Below are 20,728 nucleotides of genomic sequence, written 5' to 3'. Positions count from 1 at the left end.
ACTATAGGATTAGTTTCCTATTAGGACTCCTAGATTTCTCCTATATATATATCCCTTGTAAGCCGCACAGGGAGGGTGCGACAGCCCAATGTATCCCCTGCGTCTGTATCCAATTCCTCTATAGTGATCATTGTCGGTCGGCGTCCGTGGTTTTTTCCGTAAGGGTTTTTCACGTAAAAATTCGTGTCTCCGTTGTGCATCTATTTTCATAGCACTGAATTTAAGATAAAATTGCGTAAACCGTCCTAATTATCACTCTTGTTTTAAAACTCTTCGAAAAACCAATTCCATGAGTTCCATTGCTCTACTACTATAAAAGGGCAATTCTCTTCTCTCATCATATCTCACTTAAAAAAAACTCTCCGTAACAAAAAAAAAAGGTGCACCCAAATAAAACTGATTGTTCCACGTCAAGTCAATACAACTTGGGCTCTCTTTGGTGCATAGAGCCTCCCTTAGCGCTGCCAAAAAAACCTTGTTTCATCCACTAGTCCCCTTCTTCCTCCTCTCCAACATGGCGCAGCCGCGCGGGTACGAGAGGGGAAGGGGAATCCACCCTTTAATGGATCTAGTAGTTTGTTTAGGTTTTTCCCTAAATAAGTTTTTCTTTCTTTCCTCGTTGTCGTTAATGGTGGTTGTTTATGGAGGATCTTTTACTGTTGATCCCCTGATCATCTTGCCTCTGTGATTTCTTTTATGGGTGCATAATTGGCTATGGGTTCTGTGTCCATGGCACGCTACATAGGGGGAGATGATGATAACATTATTTGGAATTACCTCTTTCCTTATCTCTCTGCTTCACCGGTGGTCCATCTATTACTGGTGGAGGGCTTGTAAGTGTTATGGTTGCGTAGATGAATTGCGGCGAAGGAGCAAATCTGATCTATAATTGAGGCATAGACTTGTCGATGTTTTTTCAATGGTTCTATGATCCATTTTTTGGGATGGATGACTATTGTGGTCTTTAAAAGCCACTGTGTAATTGGTGTCCGTCCAGATTTTACTTAGTTCTCTATTTCCCCTTTCCTTCACCCATGGCAAAATCGACAAGAATGGAAACAACATAGAGTGGACATGATTGCAATGGATGTAGTGGAGAAGAGGCTTTGTTAAATTTAGTTGTAATTTCTTTTCTACACTAGTTCGTATTTTCCTTAATATAAATAAGATATAAGATAGACTTGTTAAAAAAATATGGATATAATAACATTAAATAAACCATCTAAAATTGTTTGCCACGGACAACGAAACATCCATAGTGACTTCGTCAATTTAACAATATGTCTTGCTTATAGAGATAGGGTGTGCATGTGTGTTCATATGGGTGGGTGTGCGGGTGTTATAAGCGTGAATAATTTTTTTTTTAAAAAAAGAAGTTTCGGCATGGACATGTGAATCGTACTAGGGCATGTTTAGTTCACGAAAAAAAAATTAGGTGTTACATCGGATGTTTGACCGGATGTCAGAAGGGGTTTTCGGACATGAATGAAAAAACTAATTTCATAACTCGTCTGGAAATCGTGAGACGAATTTTTTGAGCCTAATTAAACCGTCATTAGCATATTTGGGTTATTGTAACACTTATGGCTAATCATGGACTAATTAGGCTTAAAAGATTCGTCTCGCGATTTTCCCTCCTAACTGTGCAATTAGTTTTTTTAATCTATATTTAAGGACGTGACTATACAGCTAGTGGTAGCTGATTTGTCTAAACCAGCTACCACTCCATCTATGAGAGACACTATCCACATATACTTCAAATACAATTTTCTCTTAAACTACTCATCCGATCAACGATCCGATTACACCGTTGTGTTCGTAACAATTAAATCTTTATAACAAGATCCGACATGATTATATTTTGATGAAAAAATATAAATTACTTTTATAATATATCTAAATTACTTTTAGATTTCACTAAATTACTTTTAGACATATGAAAGTAAATTCAATAAAGCCTAAAAGTAATTTACATATATTATAGAAATAAATTATAACAAAAGAAAAGTAACTTTAATGAATGCCCTTTTTCATTGGACGTAACTACACAGCTAAAAATAAAAGAAAAAAAACAATCGATGATTAAGCAGATTTATATAGAGTTACTTTTGAACCATGCAAAAGTTACTTCTAGTTAACATTGAAGTTACTTTTAAAAATTGTTAAACTTACATGTGTTGATCTGTGCTGATTAAATTTTATTTTTAGATAAAGTCATATTTTTATCCGTACAACGAATTTACTTCTAATGTCGTGACAAAGTTACTTCCGTTTTGTTTTAAGTTACTTTTATAATATATGTAAATTACTTTTAGACTCTATTGAATTTACTTTTATATATCTAAGAAGTAATTTAGTCAAATTTAAAAGTAACTTATATATATAATAAAAGTAACTTACATATATAATAAAAGTAATTTACAAATATAAATATTTTTTCATCGTAATATAATCATGTAAGATCTTGTTGTGAAGATTTAATTGTAACGAACACAATGGTATAATCGGATTGTAGGTCGGATAAGTAATTTGAGAGAAAACTTTGTTTGAAGAGGAAAATAACATACATGTGATGTAGTAGACTTGTAAAAAATGCATGCATGTAGTACGCTATAGTAGATTTCTCCACACGTTTAGGCGTCGCTGGTTAAGGCAAAAACGAGAGGCCTCTCTAAATAGATTTTACGTATATTTAATGCTTTATGCATGTGTTTAAAGATTTGATGTGATGTTTTTTTTAAAAAAATTTAGGAACTAAACCAAGCTTTAATAGAACAAAATTAACAATAGGTAAAAAAAGGAAAGGGAAAAGGTTTCACCAGGTAAAGCATCTTTACACCGACAGCCCGGGCCCCCTGTGTCCTTGTGATGACCACCCCCACCTTGTGATGACCACCCCCATCGCAGACGAGACGAAGCAGAAAAAACCCCTACACGGTAGCCCTCCGGTCGCTGCCGGTGGGTGACCCGCCCCGCCCATAACGGCACACTCTCCGTACTCTCCTCCACCCCCCAACCCCCACCTCTCCCCACTCCCCTCCCCTCCCCTCCCCGCCGCACACCGCCGCCGCAAAGCCCGCAAGCCGCAGCTCTCTCGATCGGCGAGGAGGTTCCGACGAAGCTGGGGAGGCTGGCGGCGATGGAGAGCAGCAGCGAGGAGGAGCTGGAGGAGGACTTCCCTGGCCACGAGTGGATCACCCCGCAGTCCTCCATCCGCGCCGCCTACCAGTCGCAGACCGAGAAGGTTTGCCCCCTCCCTTCCTTCCTTCATTCCTCCTCCACTCCGCCCTCTCCCCCCGCTCCCACATTCTGTCTCGGCTAGTTCTTGCTCGCCATCTCCTTGCAGCTATTTCGCTCGCTTTGTGGTCGAGTTTATATTACGGTTTCGGATCTGTGGTGTGGTGGTGTTGCAAGGGGCAACCGCTAATTAATCTATGCAGCAGTTTGGGCATCGAGTTCTTTTTAACAAATTATAATTTGTGAATCTTGATTGTGTAGCGTGTGCTATAATACAATCTGGTGTGAGTTATAATTGAAGCAAACTGCAATGCAATCTGAAGTACAGCCTAGGCTAGCTTGACCTTATTGCAATTGAACTTAAATGGAGGTGTTGGTTCACCTGCATTTGTGTCTGCTGGGGCCTCTGGTGGGGAACTGGGGACTCTGGTTATTGCTGAGACCTTCTTGCTAGTGTGGTGATGGTACTCTACTCACTGATGCTACCTGCTGTGTTGAACAGGGCATCAGGAAAATTTGCTCTGAGCTACTGGAGTTGAAGGATGCTATCGAAAACTTGTGCGGGAATATGCAGTCGAAATACCACGCTTTCCTCAGGTTAATGTTAATTACTGATCGATTCATTTCCTTCTGATATTAGAGAGAATGTTGTCTCTATGGATCCTTCCCTTTATATTCTTGTTGGTCGTTTATTCTTTACTAAGTCTTGTTGCTGAAACGTACAAGTTAACCTTTTCCCAAGTTCATCAATGTTTTTGTTAACGCACGATTCAGCTTTTATCTTTGAGTCGCTATAAATTTAGAAAGTAATATATAATGTTTAGCGTTTCTTCCTACTTCCTTGCACTCATTTGCTGTTTTTAATCTACTGCAATGTTTTCTTGTGTTTGTTTTCTTCATGCAGAATATCTGAGGAGGTTGTTGAGGCAGAACAAGAATTAATTGAGTTGCAGAAGCATGTGTCTGCCCAGGGGATTCTTGTGCAAGATCTAATGAGCGGTGTGTGCCGTGAACTCGAAATGTGGCAAAAACATTGCAAGGATGAACATGTGGAAGAGAAAGACCTTCAAACAGAACTTGATGAAATTTTGTCATATGATACCCAAGATTCCAAGGTTAGTTTTCTGGATAAATTAGATACTTTGCTCACGGAGCACAAAATAGAGGAGGCATTGCTTGCTTTGGAAACCGAAGAGAAGAAATGTATGGCTACGGATGATCCTGGCAAAGAATTAGATGCAGAGATTTCTACCTATAAGACAGCACTATCTAAAAGGAAATCAATTCTTGAGGATCAGCTTGTTAGGTATTCAGAACAGCCTTCTTTATCTATTACCGAGCTAAGGAAATCTTTGTCTGGCCTTATTAAGATTGGCAAAGGTTCTCTAGCCCACCAAGTACTTCTAAAAGCTTATGGGTCACGTCTTCAGAAAAATGTTGAAGCATTTCTTCCAACATGTTCAATCTACACAGAAACTTACTCTGCAACTTTGTCAAAGATTGTTTTCTCAGCTATCTCAAAGGTATCCAAAGAATCTAGTTCGCTATTTGGGGATAGCCCCATGAATTTGAACCGGATTATTCAGTGGGCTGAATATGAAATAGAAACCTTTGCGCGTTTGGTTAAGGAAAATTCTCCTTTGCCTGAGAGCGTATCTGCCCTTCGTTCTGCCTGCATATGCATCCAAACTAGTCTCACTCACTGCTCTTATCTAGAATCATATGGCCTGAAATTCTCAAATTTACTAATGGTACTATTGCACCCCTATGTTGAAGAAGTGCTTGAGCTGAATTTTAGAAGGCTGAGAAGAAAGATTGTAGATTCAGCAAAAAATGATGATATTCTGCTTCCCAGCCCTCAAGAAGGATCACGGCTCTCTAGTTCAGTTGCACCAAATATAATGCTCACAAGCAGTGGAAAGAAGTTCATGTCCATTGTCAATGTGAGTTCCTGTTTTATTCTTTTTACTGGATTTTCCTTATTACAACCTTTTTTCTTAATGTGTCTGACAATTCAGTTTTCTGTTGTGTTCAACTGGACAATATTATTAAGTAATTGAATGATCCTGTCACTAAACTCGATATGTATTAAATCCAATGCATTCTCATTTTAAGATACACATGATTTCCTGGTTTCTAGCACTATAGCAGCAGTTCTTTTTGTTGGTATGGGTTTCTAGCACCACTTGAAAACCTTGTTGAAATTACACCTGGATTAATGTACGCCGTTGCTTTATGTTATTTACTTGGTAGAAAGCAACCAAAGATACATGTAACATCTCCCTGCGCCCACATACATATGATAAATATACGTGGCCCACTAGCATTAGTTAGTGCAGGCACCAAAATACTATAGCCTATTACAGAAATTTGGAAATGACACACTTTTATGGAATGAATGGAAATTAGAACAGTGTGCAGTTCATCGAGTTGCTTTAGAATTTAATGTACACCACCTGTTGTCTATATTATGAAGCAGCTGATCTCTGTATCTGCTTCTTTCAGGATGTTTTGGATCAAATTACCCCAATGACTATAGTTCACTTTGGAGGAACGATTTTGAATAAATTTGTCCAGCTATTTGATAAATATGTTGAAGCACTAATTGAAGTCTTACCAGGAGCTTCTGAGGATGATCATCTAGTGGAGTCAAAAGAGCCTATAGAATTTAAAGCAGAGAGTGATGCCCAGCAGATTCAACTCATTGGAACAGCATACACTGTAGCAGATGAATTATTGCCAGCAGCTGTATCCAAATTTTTTGATATCCAAACCGAGAAGAAGAGAATTGGTGGAACAGGCGAGGGCCTTGGCTCTGGATCTATATACTCCATAGAATACAAAGAGTGGAAACGTAGTCTGCAACATTCACTGGACAAACTGAGGGATCATTTTTGCCTACAGTATGTCTTATCATTTATTTACTTAGAAGGGAAATCACGACTGGATGCTAGAATGTACTTGGAGCTGAAAACTGATGATCTTCTTTGGGAGTGTGATCCTTCACCTTCTCTGCCTTTCCAGGTGATTCCATTTCAATGATGTGATATCAGTTTTTTGCATCGATCGTGTTAAAAGCTCAAAATGATTTCTTGTCACCATGAAAAAACCACGGCATTGCAGTTCACAGGTCTATATTAAAACAATCCCCTGTTTATAAGGATAGGATCAAACTGAAAAAAGGATGATGCTGCGATGTCTGGTACTACTTTTGGACCATCATGCTGTGCACAAGGGGATAACTTAGGAACATAATATTTCTTTGATAACCGTTTTCTTGTTTCCTTTCAATCTCAAAATTGATCTTTAATTTAATTACATTTCATTTGCTAGTTAACACTAAACAGAAAAGTGCATCATTTAGTCAACATAGGGCTAGTTGCCATGTGGACTCCTATTCCCTTATCAAGTCTTCTAAGTTTGTCTACACTAAAGTTGCTTCAGCCCATCACAAAGCATGACATTTTATTATATGGGAATCCTCATCCCCATTTCTGAGTGGATCATTCCTATTAGCTTGAAACTGGTGAAGGGGAGGACATACATTGACTTAAAAATGATTACATACAGTACCTTTGATGTTAAAAATAGAAATCTGAACATGTTAAAGATGACTTAATAATTTCAGCTCAATTTATCATGCATTTCTGTTCAGATGATTACATACAGTGCCTTTGATGTATTTTAAGAGAGCAAAGGCAATGTGTTTGTGTTATCCTCAAGCTAATTAATTTACTGCTTAAACAAAAAAACACAGTTATCTCACCTATCTATCTATATATTTTTCTCAGGCGCTGTTTGTAAAGTTACGGCAGCTAGCTAGTGTTGCTGGTGATGTCTTACTGGGTAAAGAGAAGATACAGAAGGTCTTGCTCTCAAGGCTAACTGAAACGGTTGTCATGTGGCTCTCCAATGAACAGGAATTCTGGGATGTTTTCGAGGATCAATCCATCCAACTCCGGCCTTCAGGACTACAGCAGGTATATTTTCTCAAGCTTTCATGTTACTTTGGTTCAAATACTAAAATATCATTACTTTATGATTTCAGCTTATTCTTGATATGCACTTCGTCGTTGAGATTGCTGTCTGTGGACGGTATCCACACAGACCTGTTCAGCAGCTTGTGTCGGTAATCATAACTAGGGCAATCGCAGCTTTCTCAGTGAGAAATGTTGACCCACAAAGGTCTGTAATCATGCTTTCTGCCGTTCACATTTTTTCCTTTTATTTAGCTGCCTGTCTTTCATGGCCGAATTTCTCAGACTGTTGTCTTCTTCCTCTCATTATTCAGTTCTCTACCCGAGGATGAATGGTTCCTCGACATGGCCAAGGTTGCAATTAATAAGCAATTAGGGACTTCAGGATCTGAGTCCGAGCTTGAGGAGCCTGTGGTTGTACATGATGAAATCTCGGATTCTGAAGAGAGTAGTATTTCAAGTCCATCGACGATAGGATCTGAAGATTCATTTGCTTCTGCAAACAATGATGATCTAGAAACTCCTGTATATTTCACGGATCCCGAGGCATAAGAGTTATTTATGTAGGGAGGTGATTGTAGTTATTTAAACATCTAGTAGTTTAATGTCCTATATACTTGCAGAAAAATTGATAATCCATATTTACTGTCCTCATTTTCTTTTCCGTGCATAAGTATCCAGGAACTAAAAAATGAAGTCCCCATGGTTTGGCTTATTTCCTAATAATCCAAAACGGCTTATTAGGAAATAAAAATAAATTTGTAGGTGAAATTTTTATAAATGTGTTCTTGGTGACTTAAAAGCCAATGTTAAAAAAGAAACTACGTTGAAAATATCTCAAAATTAATCTCAAAATTAAGTTTGAAAATCCAAAATTTAGCATTTTCTTTGACTGATTAGGCTATCCGAGAGGAGCCTAACATGGTAAATCTTCATTCGAACTCTTACATGGCACATAAGTACAAACCTTCAACTGGACAGTACAGCCTTAAACATACTCTACTTGCAACATATGATTTGCTTATACTTGTACTCTCAATAGCCTTAGAAGCACATGTCGAGGAGGCAACAGCAGCAAAGGGCAGCACAGCTGCAAAACAACAGAACGGTTAAGTATTTCAGTTCTTCAGTCTACTTTCGCATATCACTACTATTATAAAATTGAAGATGTTTTTGCCGGTACTTTGTACGTCGTCCGTATATGAGTCGGTTTTTAATTTCATTTGCTTTTGGAAATACATATCTGTATTTGAGTCTGTTTTTAAGTTCGTTCGTTTTTGAAAATACAGAAAGGACTTCTAATTGTAGCTCATGATTTTGTAAAATAAATATCCAAATGAATTTCCAGAGTGAATTTCACCTTAGCTAAACTGTACAACAGTGATAAGATTAAAATAGCTTTTACCTGTTGCAACGCATGGATATTTTTTTTTCTTGTTATGAAAAAGAGTAATTGTCTCATTATGAAAACTAGGGGTAAAAAAGTCTACTTCATACCCCAATTTCTAGCAACCTCTTTTTAATCATAAATAAACCCTATAACTTAGGTGTTGAGTTAGGTTTTCTATAAACGTAGGAAGATACTATGGGCTTGTTCATTTTATTATCGCTTTTAAGTAAGATAACAAACTAAATATGATGTCACCAATATTATCCTACTACTAAAATTTAGTAGTTTCAGAACTTTCCTATCATAAAAACGCTAGTACTAAATTTTGAAAAGACATCAAACGCTACTAAAATTCGATAACACCAAAGCTTGTCAAAAGTTGATATTGCCACAGTTTAATAAGGTTAATTTTGGTAACAAAGTGCACAGCTTATGTTGTCCCTGCTATTAGGTTATGATCGATTGGAGTAAACAGAAAATGGTAGGCGGTAGGCTCAGCCACTGCCTCACACAAGACATTATTATCAGTGACACCGAGCTTAATTACCATCCTTCCAGGAAGGCCTTGTCACCGCGGCTCTGTGTCTGCGCGGGCTGCGGCGGGTTCATGCCCACGTCGAAGTTGCCCGGGTATCCCGGCGGCGGAGGCGGCGCGTAGTTGCCCTGCGGCGGCGCCGTGTACGGCGCCTGCCCCGTCGGCTGCTGCAGTGGCGCCATCGCCGGCGGTGGGTACGCTGCTCGCAAAAGAAATCAAGGAAGCAAAAAATTCGAACACCGAAATCACTCCATCAGTAAAAAAAAAAGGAAGCATGAACGCAACCAAGAACAGCAGAAGTCTCCCAATTAATTCCCAAAGTCATCTGTAGCATTACCGGTCACGGGAGCCGGCTGCTGGCCGTAGTAACTCATGATCGATCAGCGAGACAGTAGCACGCTAGCAGTAGCAGACGGTGGAAACGCGTGCGCTTGGGCGAGACGAGATGGAGAGAGCGAGTGGCCGGCAACGGCAACGGCAACGGCAACGCGTCGTGTATATATAGCCAGGAGGAACACCGAACACACGAGTATCGAGTACTGGTCTACTGGAGCAGAGTCTAGCGGATCAACGTACGGTGGAATGAAGACAACGGGGGCGGCTTCGGTTTTGAAGCTGATCGAAGGAAGCTAGATAGCCAAGCGACGACGAAGGGCCGGCCGGACGAGTGCCTAGCTAGGTTGGCTGCGAATTGAACCTGTGATTGCCAATTGGGCGAGAGACAAAACTGGGCGGAGTCACACAAGCAGCTAGGATGGAGCATGCATGGAGGAAAGAAGACGCGGTCGTCCAAGATGTAGCGATAGTAGACACTAGACACTTAGAGCAAGTTTATAGTATAGACACTGGCTCTAAATCATCTACAGTTAATGTTATAGCCAATTTATACAATAGTTGCTGACTATAATATTAATACCTGGTCTCACCTGTCATACACATATTTCTCTTGGAGTCCGCGCTGCAGCTGGCTACAAATCTGTAGCCCACTGCTCTTCTCTCTTCTTTTATCTCTTTAAAATATGTTTATAGCTGGCTTATAGTCTGCTATTATACCTGCTTTTACAGTGTGTTCTTTCCTTCAAGTTCCCAACCCTTCTCCCTCGTTTTCCGCGCGCACGCTTTTCAAACTGCTAAACGATGTGTTTTTTGGAAAAAGTTTTTATACAAAAGTTACTTTAAAAATCAAATTAATCCATTTTTTAAAAAAATAGCTAATACTTAATTAATCATGCAATAATGCGTGCTCCGTTTTGCGTGCCAGGGAGGAGGGGTTCTCCTGAACGCAGCTGGCAGGGTTGTAACTGCAAAATCTGCAACTTAGTACTCCCTCATTCCCTAAATATTTATCGCCGTTGACGTTTTTAAATATATGTTTGACCGTTCGTCTTATTCGAAAACTTTTATGGAATATGTAAAACTATATATATGCATAAAAATATATTTAACAATAAATCAAATGATAGGAAAGTAATTAATAATTACTTAGATTTTTTAATAAGACGAACGATCAAACGTATTTAAAGAAAATCGACGGCATCAAATATTTTTGGATGGAGGGAGTAAGCACTAAACAGGGTCCTTTTCGCAAGAGTTCCGAATCGCATGGGCCGTATTATGGGCAGGAGAGTTAGCTGGGCTGCTGGGCTTTAATTGGGCGTAGTGAGTCGGACGTAATCACGTAATAGGCTGGACCGATGGAACCTCAAGTGAAAGCATTTCATGCTGGCTCGTGGTTAGTAAAAGGAATAAGTTCATCTAAGGTCCCTTAACTTATGAACGAATCCGATTTACTTCCTTCAACCGCAAAACCAGATACAACGGGTCCCTCAACTATCAAAACCGGTGCAGATTAGGTCCCTCGGTGGTTTCGATGGCGGTTTTGACTGACGTGGCGCCTACATGGCTAATTTGACTCGGTCTCGATCTGACATGGCACTGACGTGGGCGCTTACTGGCAATTTGATCCGAAAAAATAATAAACCCCGTGGGACCCATATGTCAGTTTCACACACAAATTAATAAAAGAATGGCGGGGCCCACGTGGGCCCCACACGTCAGTCTAACTCACCCCTCCTCTTCTGCTTCCTCTCTCCCCATCTCCCCTCTTTTTATCTCTCTTGCGACGACGGCGGCGGCGGAAATGGAGAAGAGTGGCCGCCGGCCAACTCGCTCTTGCACGCGCTCGCCGGTAGACTAGGGAGCTCGCCTAGCTCCTTCCCACCGCTCGTCGCCCTTGTCCCCGATGGCCGCCGTCCGCCGCCCTTCTCCTCGATGACCGCCGGCGGGAGAGGAGGGAGCGGCGCGCGGCGGCGTCGACCGGTGAGGAGGGAGCGGCGCCACCACTTTCACCAGCGCCCCACAGCGACGACTTGCCGGCGCCGCTCGCCGCGGTGACGACAATGACCGTGGAGGCGTGGATGCGGCGGTGCCAGCGCTGGCCTCGTGACGCCCTTTGCTGGCCGCCGGCGTCGTCGACGACGACGACGACTCTTCGGAGGACGAGGCGCCGTCGACGTACATTCCGATGGCGGCCTTCCTAACCTCGAGCACGAACAGCAGCAGCGTGAACCAGACGATGGCCTGGAAGACGGAGAGCTGGACAACTGTTAGCATTATTTTTGTGTGGCAGTTAGCTTCGTGCATGTGGCTAGCTAGTGGCTGCCGAATTAATTGGATCGCGTGCTGCGTGCGTGTACGATGCGGCCGAAGTTTGTTTGCTTAGTGGTGTGTCTGCTGGGCTATAAAAGTCATGTAATCTCCTGAGTTAAGTGTCAAGTGAATGAGAAAAACTAGATAAGGCGTTGTCGTCGAGAAATTCTTCTGTGTTTGTCCACAAAGATTTTCGCTCCAGCTAGTTGAAGTGCGCGTGTTGCTATAATCCTTGGCCAGAGCTGACAACGACGAGCTGCTGCGCCCACTCGCCGTACATGGCGCGCGCCATGGGCACGCCGACGACGAGCGAGTTGGTCAGCGTGGACAGCGAGAAGCTGGTGATGGACCAGCGACGGCGCAGCCGCCTTTGCTCATGAACCGTGCCCAGACGCCGATGACGGCGACGGGTTCGTCCTGACTAGATCCAGATCCCTCGGGATCCACCAAGAGAGGCTTGAGCTCGGCAGTGGCAGCGAGGGGGTCGGGTGAGGCGCGGGCAGCACGAAGTCGAGCGGCGAGGTCGGCTACGAGGAGGCAGCGGCTAGGTGCTCCTGCCGCTCGTGGAGCTCGTGGCGGGAGGCGAGGAGGCGGTCGGAGAGGCCTGGGGACGAGGAGAGCGGGGCGAGCACCGAAGCGAGAGAGGAAATGGGAGAGAGATGAAGAGATGGGAGATGGGGAGAGAGAGGAGGAAGAAGAGGGGTGAAATGACATGTGGGGCCTACGTGGGCCCCGCCATTTTTTATTAATTTGTGTGTGAAACTGACATGTGGGTCCCACGGGGTTTATTATTTTCCCGAATTGAATTGCCACGTAAGCGCCATGTCAGTGCCACGTCAGATTAAGACCGAGTCAAATTAGCCATGTAGGCGCCACGTCAGCTAAAACTGCTATCGAAACCGCCGAGGGACCTAATTCGCACCAGTTTTGTTAGTTGAGGGACCAGTTATATCTGGTTTTGTGATTGAAGGATGAAAATCGGATTCGTTGACAAGTTAAGGGACCTTAGATGAACTTATTCCTTAGTAAAACCACGTATTCTCTCCATTTTGAAAAGCATGATATTATTGACTTTTAAACATCAGTTTGATTTTATTTTATTAAAAGATAATGTAATATAAGTTATACTAAAATAACTTTAATGGTAAAATAAGCCACAAATGATATTACATAGGGTTTTTTTTAACAATGAATGATTGAATGTCTTTCGTATTGACTTTTCTTTAAGGGAAAAAGGCACAGACTGCCTTTTCATTGAATATAGCAGGAAAAAATATAATCCCCAGGGGCGAAAAAAGGGAAAAGTACACTATACAAGATGTGGCAGGAGCTCACGCAACCTTCTGGCGCCGGCCAGCATCCAAAGCTTGGCCTCTTCTTTGATTTTGGCAAGCAAATACGTCGTTGTGGACTCCTTGTGCTAGAAAATCTGCTGATTCTGCTCCTTCCAGATCTCCCGTACCACAAGGAGGATGAGAGTGCGCCATTCTTTTTTGGGAACTCCTACCGTATTGGCCAGTTCCAGTTTCTCCCACTATTCCTGGACCGACTGCGTAGGCTCCCATGCCCTAGTTCAAGAAGATGATTCTCCCAATGATCGAATGTCTTCCGCATTGACTAGTCAGCCGAATCGTTGCTAGATACTACCTCCGTCCCAAAATAAGTGCAGCCATGGATATCCGTGCCCAACGTTTGACCGTCCGTCTTATTTGAAAAATTTGTGAAAAATTTAAAAATATTTAGTCACACATAAAGTACTACTCATGTTTTATCATCTAATAGCAATAAAAATACTAATCATAAAAAAAATTCAAATAAGACGAACGGTCAAACGTTAAACGTGAATAGTGCAAAACTGCACTTATTTTAGGATGGAGGGAGTATGTTAATCAATGGCCAGGGTTCTGATGCAATTAAAAGCCGTTCCTTTATTTCAGTTAGTACAATCCGAGCCATTTATGACAAAAGTATAAGAGCAAGGATAATAGTAGAGTTTACTTCCTACTATTAGCCTATCTTAAAGCCAACATATATAATAGATTAGCTATAAGGTTGGCTATAATTTTCTTCTCCTCTTTCTATCTCTCACTTATACATTTAATGTATTTGTCTTGTAGCTTGTGATAAGCTTGCTCTTGCATGAGAGCCAACACTCTTGATTTTTCACTACCTCTCTCCTCCACATAAGCTTATAGTAAGCTTATAGCTTACTATTATATTTGCTCCAAGGGCCCCTTTGATTTGGAGGAAAATCATAAGAATTTTGGAGGATTTCAATCCTATAGAAAAATTTCCTATGAAACCCTTTGAAACAAAGCATTGAATCTAATCCAATCATTTGAAATTTTTATGGAATGGACAATACTATAGAGATTTTGGAGAAAATTTAGTAAGAGCTTCAACCTCTTGGTAATTTTTCTTTGAGTCTATCTTTCTCATCTAATTCCTGCGTTTTTCCTGCGGTTCAATCAAACGTCCATTCCTGTATTTTTCTTGCGTTTTGCAATTCTCTGTTTTACACTTACATTCCTATCAAAATCCTACGTTTTTCCTGTTCCTACATTTTCTCAATCTTGCGATTCAAAGGGGCCCTAAATGAACCTAACATTTCTTACCAACCAAAAAAAAAATGATCTTACCGATTTCACCCTACTGATCCATTGGAAATGTATTTGAATGTGAACAGTGCATCTTGGATCCAAATCAATGCTCACGATCGCAAGAACGACCACTCACATTGCAGCAATCCCAGCTTTAGCGTACGGAGAAGAGGCAACACCAGCAGGCCGGAACTGGATGGAAACAGTCTGTGTGGCTCACGAGTTGCCCAATCCTGTGCTGCCCCCAATCATGTCAACCAACCTGATCTGCGTCCTGAAATATCATGTCATCGCCTCGGCCCCAGCCTTTTCGTGTCCATCTGCTATGTGTCCAGAGATTTATCCTCGTGATCTGTCTAATGCAACCGCCTGTATATATAGCTGTAGTTAAGTATTCCATCGTCATATCACCAAAAAGGAAAAAAAAATCCAAGAGAAACAGCGTCCCTTCTGTATTGCCGCGGTTCATAATTTCATACAGCAACCCAATTGCATCAGTGCCCCTAGAGGGCGATCTCGTCTGTACCCCTTTGTTGGTCTAGTGGCGGTCGGTCACGCTTAAAAGCGGCCGATCCGGTGCTAGCCCTCTCCTAGGCGTGTGTGTTGGCGATGTCGGCGTGTGGGTGGTATTTTTTTTCTTTTCCTGGTTACAACTCTCCAGGGTTGTAATCTTGTAATTTTTTCATACTCTATCAATAGAACCTCACATCGTCTCGTGTGAGTCGTTAAAAAAACCCAATTGCATCAGAGCACGAAAAACAGTTACAAAATCCTACTCTCTTTCTGATTTAGTATAAGGCATTATCTTTATTCAGATTCGTTGTATTATATAATGTTCAATTTATTTTAGGTTGTTTATCACCGATACGTGCAAACAGTCACTCTCGCAACAGCTAAGCTAATAGCTTCTCAAAGTCGTTGCGTTGTAACAAGACAACTGAATAGGGCATAAAACCGTGAAACTGAACAGTACCTGTTGCCAGTAGATTTGCGAGTTTTCGATAGAGCCGACGGGTAAGCTGTCACTATTCAGCTATTCAGCTATGACAATAATATTATCAAGTTAATTATCAGAATCCGGCCGTGCAAGCACCTCTCCTTAATTATTTTGTCATTTGTCACCTCATCACCTCACATCATATCCTGATCCCTGGCTCCCCTGTCCACAATTAAATCGATCACTAGTTGACGACCTATCTAATAATCCAAAATTTCGATGAAGCAGCAGCAGGCAGATGATGATGCAGATTGCGACTTTGCGGATATCTTGCTCACGAAAGTTCAAGTTCTTTTTGGAGGTAGAAGAGTTCTATTTTGTAATTGAAATGGTGTTGTTCATGGCAACCTGGAGAGGGAACGAATGATGAAGCCTATACGATTATATTACAAGCTTAATCATCGGCCAAAATACTACTCACAGGAGGAAGAACGATCGAATGAAGTAGCTAGCAGAAAGAGGATAATGAATATGACCAAGAAAGCTGCGACAGGTGAATCGACCTGGCTGCTACTGCGATCATGTGATCAAGAATCGTGGCTCTCATGGTGGGTATCGCCGGCGACGGCGACGTCGGCGTCGGCGTCGCCGTCTGTCGGCTCCCACGACGAGGCGGTGAGCAGGGACAGGTCCTTCCACCCGAGCTTGAGGCAGCCGTCCTCTTCGACGAGAGTGTAGCCCTTCCATGGGTACATGCCAAGAAGCAGCCTCGCCTGCGCGGCGGGGCTGCCGGCCAGGGTCACCGGCCGGAACCCCGCTCGCCGCAGCTCGTCGCCCCACCGCTCGACGCGCACCTCGCCGGTGCGCTTGGGGCCCCCGACGGCGACGATGTTCCGTATCTCCGCGCCGAGGAGCTGACGCTCCACCGCGTGCCGCTCCGCCGCCTCCTCCTCGGCGGCCCCCGCGCCGTCGCCCAGCGCGTCGAACAGCGCCGAGTAGTAGTGCAGCGCCTCCACGAAGCGGCCCAGGAAGTCGCCGCTGTGGCCGAGGTCCTGCTCCACGATGGTGATCAGCTTCGGCCGGAGGCTCTTGAGCAGGCGCACCGTGCCGGCGTCGGAGCCCGTCACGTCGTAGAGGCAGTGGTGCATCCAGTGCACAACGGTGGCCTCCCCGTGGTGGCGCGGGCCGAGGAGCGCGGCGGCGTCGGCGACGTGCCCGATCTTCCCCTCGATGGGCCGGAACTCGAAGGGCAAGCCGAGCGACGCGGCGAAGTCGGCGAGGCGGCGGCCGGTGGCCTCGAGGACGTCGAGCGACGCGCCGAGGCCGGTGATCCGGAGCGAGCGCGGCTTGGTGGGGCGGGAGGCGAGGATGTGGAAGAGGCCCGGCCACTGCAGCCCCTGCATGATGTCGAGGTCGATCACGTGGACGCGGTCCTCGCCGTCGAGCGCCTGGAAGATGGCCTGGTTGGCCGTGAAGTGCGAGAACTTGACGAGCGGCGACAGCGCGTTGTACGCCTGGAACGCGCCGGAGATGCGGCGGCTCTGCGCGGCGGCGAGCGGGCGGAGCGCCAGCGGCGAGTAGGCCCCCAGGTAGGAGCTCAGCACGCGCGCGCACAGCGCGTCCCCGAAGTAGGCCGCGACGCGCTCGGGCGACGACCCGAACGGCGACGCCAGCTCGGCGATCTCCGGCAGCAGGTCCCGCGCCTCCGGCAGCTGGTCCATCGCCACCGCCTCCGCACACCTCAGCAACAAACTAAGCAGCCGCAGCCCACGCGTCTCCGCCGCCGCCTCCTCCTCCTCCCCCGTACTCACCACCACTAACCCTTGCTTCCCCTCAGCAGCCAGCCGCTTCCCACGCGCGCGCTCCCGCTCGCCGCCTTCCTCCTCGTCGTCGGCCGCGCGCTTCGCCTTCATCGCTGCCGCGTCGGCGCCGGGAGCTCGCGACAGGACTCCCTGGAGCATCACGTCAGCCTAAACAATAATTTCCCGGTGACCCTTCTCCGTGGCAAAACCACTGCAACAAGCAAGCATAGCATAGCAAGCCCGCAGCTGATGATGATAACGCTAGCGGGAGAGACACTGTGAGAGAGGCGCGGGTCGCCGTTAGCGTTGGACGCTGGCGCGCGCGGGAGGGGGAGGCCGCCTGTGCGGTTTGTCGGGTTGCTGGTAGCTGCTCTCGCGTCCCGTAGCGGGCGGCGCCCAGGCAGAGGGAATCAAAGGACGGGACCGGTTTTTTTTTCTACTACACAAGAACACCCGATTTTTCTCACGATCGCGCGATGGCGAGGGACGCTGGGTCGGGTCGGGTCGGCAGCAGCAGGAGGCCGTGGGGGAAAGCTGCACGCACACGAGACGACGGGGTGAGTTGATGGACAGCATGTGATCATTTGATGGTGGAAGAGACGAGCAGAGCAGCGGGCGAGCGAGCGCGAACAGTGCGGGGGACGAGGGGACGGACAAAACCTCCCCCTCGGATACCAGCGATCGATCGGTGGTGGAGTGGGGCGTCCGCGTCTCTGGTTCCAGCATGCAGCCTTGCCGATCTCTGTAGTCTGTACTAGTCTGTAGAGCGCTGGCCCGGCTGGTTGGTTGTCTGGTTGGTCTCCTGCGATGTGAGAAGGTTGTGTACTTGTACTGGGTTTTTTACCAGCGTCGTTGATGATGTCGCGATTGGTGGGTTTTCCCCCGTGAGCCGCGCGGTTTCTGTACTGGGTACTGACTGGCTCGTCACTGTGCGATGCATGTCGCCACAGGAAAAGACGGTGTGCGGCGTCGGCGGATCCCCGCTGTCAACTCAACTACCAAACTGAACAACGAGAGTACAGTTCAGGCAATGGTAAAACCGTAACAGTGAATCCAAATGGGCCCTTTGTGATATTTTTGGTTAGGTTTCCAATTGGAAAAAGTGCACCGAAGGTCCCTCAACTTGTCATCGAGTTACAAACTCGTCCCCCAACCACAAAATCAGATATATGACATCCCTCAATTTACGAAACCGGTCACTTTACGTCCTCAAGCGGTTTTGATCCCGGTTTTGTCCTACGTGGCAACTGAATCAATATGGGACCCACGTGGACCCCACATGTCAGTGTAGCCACGTCATGGCACCCTCAATTCCTCTGTCTTTCCCCTATTCTTGTCTTGAAGACATGGGCGATCTCCTCCTCGGACAGCACGTTGGAGGACACCTGCTTCTTGGTCGTCGCCAGCGGCGGCGGCGCTCACTCCAGCGCAGCATCAGCCGCATCGTCCAATCCCTCTGGACACGGTGCGGCGGTGGCAGAGCGGCAGGTGCGGAGGTTCCACGGCCGTTGCGGACCCCGCTGAGGCAAACTGCCGACGCCGACGCCGTCAGTGGAGCTGTGGGCGGTCTTCTCCTTGTCCGGCGACGGGGTGTCCGGCGCCGCGGGTGGAGGCGATGAGGCGGGGTTCTTGGAGCAGCGGAGGAGGCGGTGGTTGCCCCAGCTGAGGTTGGGGAACGAGAAACGATGGAGCTGCGTGCGCGATGGCGGCAACGTCCTCGCTCTCCCCGTTCCCTCCCTGCCAGGCCCCGACGCGGCGCGACGGCAGCGGCCTCGTTCTCCCCGTCCCCTCCCCACCAGACCCCGACGCGGCGTGACGACGACGGCGTCCTCGCTCTCCCCGTTCCCTCCCTGCCAGGCCCGGACGCGGCGCGACGGCGGTGGCGTCCTTGCTCCCTCCGTCCCCTCCCCGCGGTGGCGGCGGCGGCTGCTGCTCAGCCTCGAGCGGGCTTTGCCCGAGCGGTTGCTCGCCGCTCTCGTTGGCTCGGGCTGCGCAGAACGACGGGGCGAGGCGGAGGAGGCGGAGCGAGTGGTGGAACGGGAGCGGGAGGAGGCGGGTGGAGGTGGTGAAGAGGATGAGGCGGCTAGCGGCGAAGGCATCGGCGAGGAGGCCGGACGCAACGAACTGGGCGTGGATCTGGAGGAGGTGGCGCGCCCGAGCTGCCTCGGGTGGTGCGGTGGCCTTAGGCACACCGTGCCGGCGTGAACTGTCGAGCGAGTGTGGCGGAGCCGCGGCGTGGGACCAGCCTGCAGTCAACCTCTGTTGTCCGCCGTGCCATGAACTCCATCCCAGAGAAGAGAAGAAAAGAGTGAGGGGAGAGAGAGAGGAAGAGAAAGGAAGTGAGATGACCTGGGCTCCTGACATGTGGGGCCCACGTGGGTCACACGCTGACTCAGCCGCCACGTAGGACAAAACCAGGGACAAAACCACCGAAGGACCTATTGTGACCGGTTTTGATTAGTTAAGGGACGCCGGATATTCGGTTTTACAGTTGGAGGACGATTTCGTAACTCGATAACAAGTTGAGGGACCTTCGGTGTATTTTTTCCTTTCCTTTCCAATTCCAAAGCCCCAAAAATGAGCAGAGCCAGACTAGGGGCCGAATGCACGTGAACTTGGCTAATCTCAGCAGGAAAAAGTCCACTTCACCTCTCTCAGCTATAATTCAAGTCCAATTACAATAGTAAAATCAAATATAGGTGCTCCCTCAACTATGAAACCCGGATCAATTTATCTTCTTTATTGGTTTATAAGGCGGTTTCAGCTAACACGTCGACTATGTGTCACGTTGATTTGGTCTTCATTCATGATGGCAATTACGCGACATTACAATCAGAAAAATGAAAAAAAAGAGTAAAAGTAAAAAACTCCAATTGAACCACATGCTAGTGACACTGAAAACAATCCCTCTTTAATCTCTAAAACATGACCAACGTGCCATTCTCCCTCGTGTCTTCTCTCCGACAACAACAATACCGACGTTGATTAGTGCTGCGGAACTCAAGCTCCTCTTTGGAGTAGATCGGAGACAACGGCTTCTCCCTAGCAGTGGCAAGCGGTCCCCACCTCTCAAGCCAGAGAAGTTGCGGGACGTTATCACCGTCTCCGTGAAAAACCGCTGTCTCGATGCCACCTAGATCTGAGCAACTAAGTCATTGGGGACATAAGGAATTCCCTATCCTCTGTCTCATTTTCCCTTTAAGGGAATTCATCGCCAGGGTGAGGCTTGGAGACAATTGTCTCCACTGCCACTATCTTTTCCACACACTGTTGCCACCATGTAGGATAGCTTGAGCTCTGCCATATCGCTGGGATTATCCTGTCCACTCAGGCCTCCTCGATACTACCTCCATACTCGTCTGTAATAACAGTCACACGGAGGATGAACAGCAAATAAAGGCAAATGGGCACACTAAGCGGCACACACGGTCCGCACTCACCATCACTTCCCCTAGAGAGATGGGAGAGGGAGGAAGGAGGAAGGCTGCGGAGAGTGGAAGAGAGATGGAATGGAGAGGTAGAGGAAGACGATGACTAGATCCTATTGTTTTTTATTCTTTTTCTGATTGTGATGCCACCCGAGGTGGTACATTGAGAAAAC

At 46.1% G+C, this 20,728-nt stretch overlaps 3 protein-coding genes and 1 pseudogene across 3 annotated transcripts; 1 reads left to right on the top strand and 3 right to left on the bottom strand.

The window, feature by feature from the left end:
* Positions 1-3,005: 3,005 nt before the first annotated feature.
* LOC127779988 (exocyst complex component EXO84C) lies at positions 3,006-7,878 on the top strand. The gene is made up of 7 exons (XM_052306932.1): positions 3,006-3,244; positions 3,740-3,834; positions 4,142-5,180; positions 5,743-6,261; positions 7,029-7,217; positions 7,286-7,422; positions 7,529-7,878. The coding sequence occupies exons 1-7, from the start codon at positions 3,140-3,142 to the stop codon at positions 7,764-7,766; spliced, it is 2,322 nt and encodes a 773-aa protein (XP_052162892.1). The 5' UTR covers positions 3,006-3,139; the 3' UTR covers positions 7,767-7,878.
* A 98-nt stretch (positions 7,879-7,976) lies between these two features.
* LOC127779989 (protein CYSTEINE-RICH TRANSMEMBRANE MODULE 4-like) lies at positions 7,977-9,513 on the bottom strand. The gene is made up of 3 exons (XM_052306933.1): positions 9,477-9,513; positions 9,152-9,338; positions 7,977-8,304 (listed from the first exon to the last, which is right to left on the bottom strand). The coding sequence occupies exons 1-3, from the start codon at positions 9,511-9,513 to the stop codon at positions 8,259-8,261; spliced, it is 270 nt and encodes an 89-aa protein (XP_052162893.1). The 3' UTR covers positions 7,977-8,258.
* A 5,489-nt stretch (positions 9,514-15,002) lies between these two features.
* LOC127780934 (scarecrow-like protein 23) lies at positions 15,003-17,570 on the bottom strand. Its single transcript, XM_052307929.1, has one exon. The coding sequence runs from the start codon at positions 17,284-17,286 to the stop codon at positions 15,913-15,915; it is 1,374 nt and encodes a 457-aa protein (XP_052163889.1). The 5' UTR covers positions 17,287-17,570; the 3' UTR covers positions 15,003-15,912.
* A 975-nt stretch (positions 17,571-18,545) lies between these two features.
* Positions 18,546-19,491, bottom strand: LOC127780935 (uncharacterized; annotated as a pseudogene).
* Positions 19,492-20,728: the final 1,237 nt, after the last annotated feature.

The sequence above is a fragment of the Oryza glaberrima genome, chromosome 7 (assembly GCF_000147395.1).
Source record: "Oryza glaberrima chromosome 7, OglaRS2, whole genome shotgun sequence".
NCBI lineage: Eukaryota > Viridiplantae > Streptophyta > Magnoliopsida > Poales > Poaceae > Oryza > Oryza glaberrima.
Note: the sequence above shows the minus strand (reverse complement) of the source record. Positions and strands in the feature narration are given on the sequence as shown.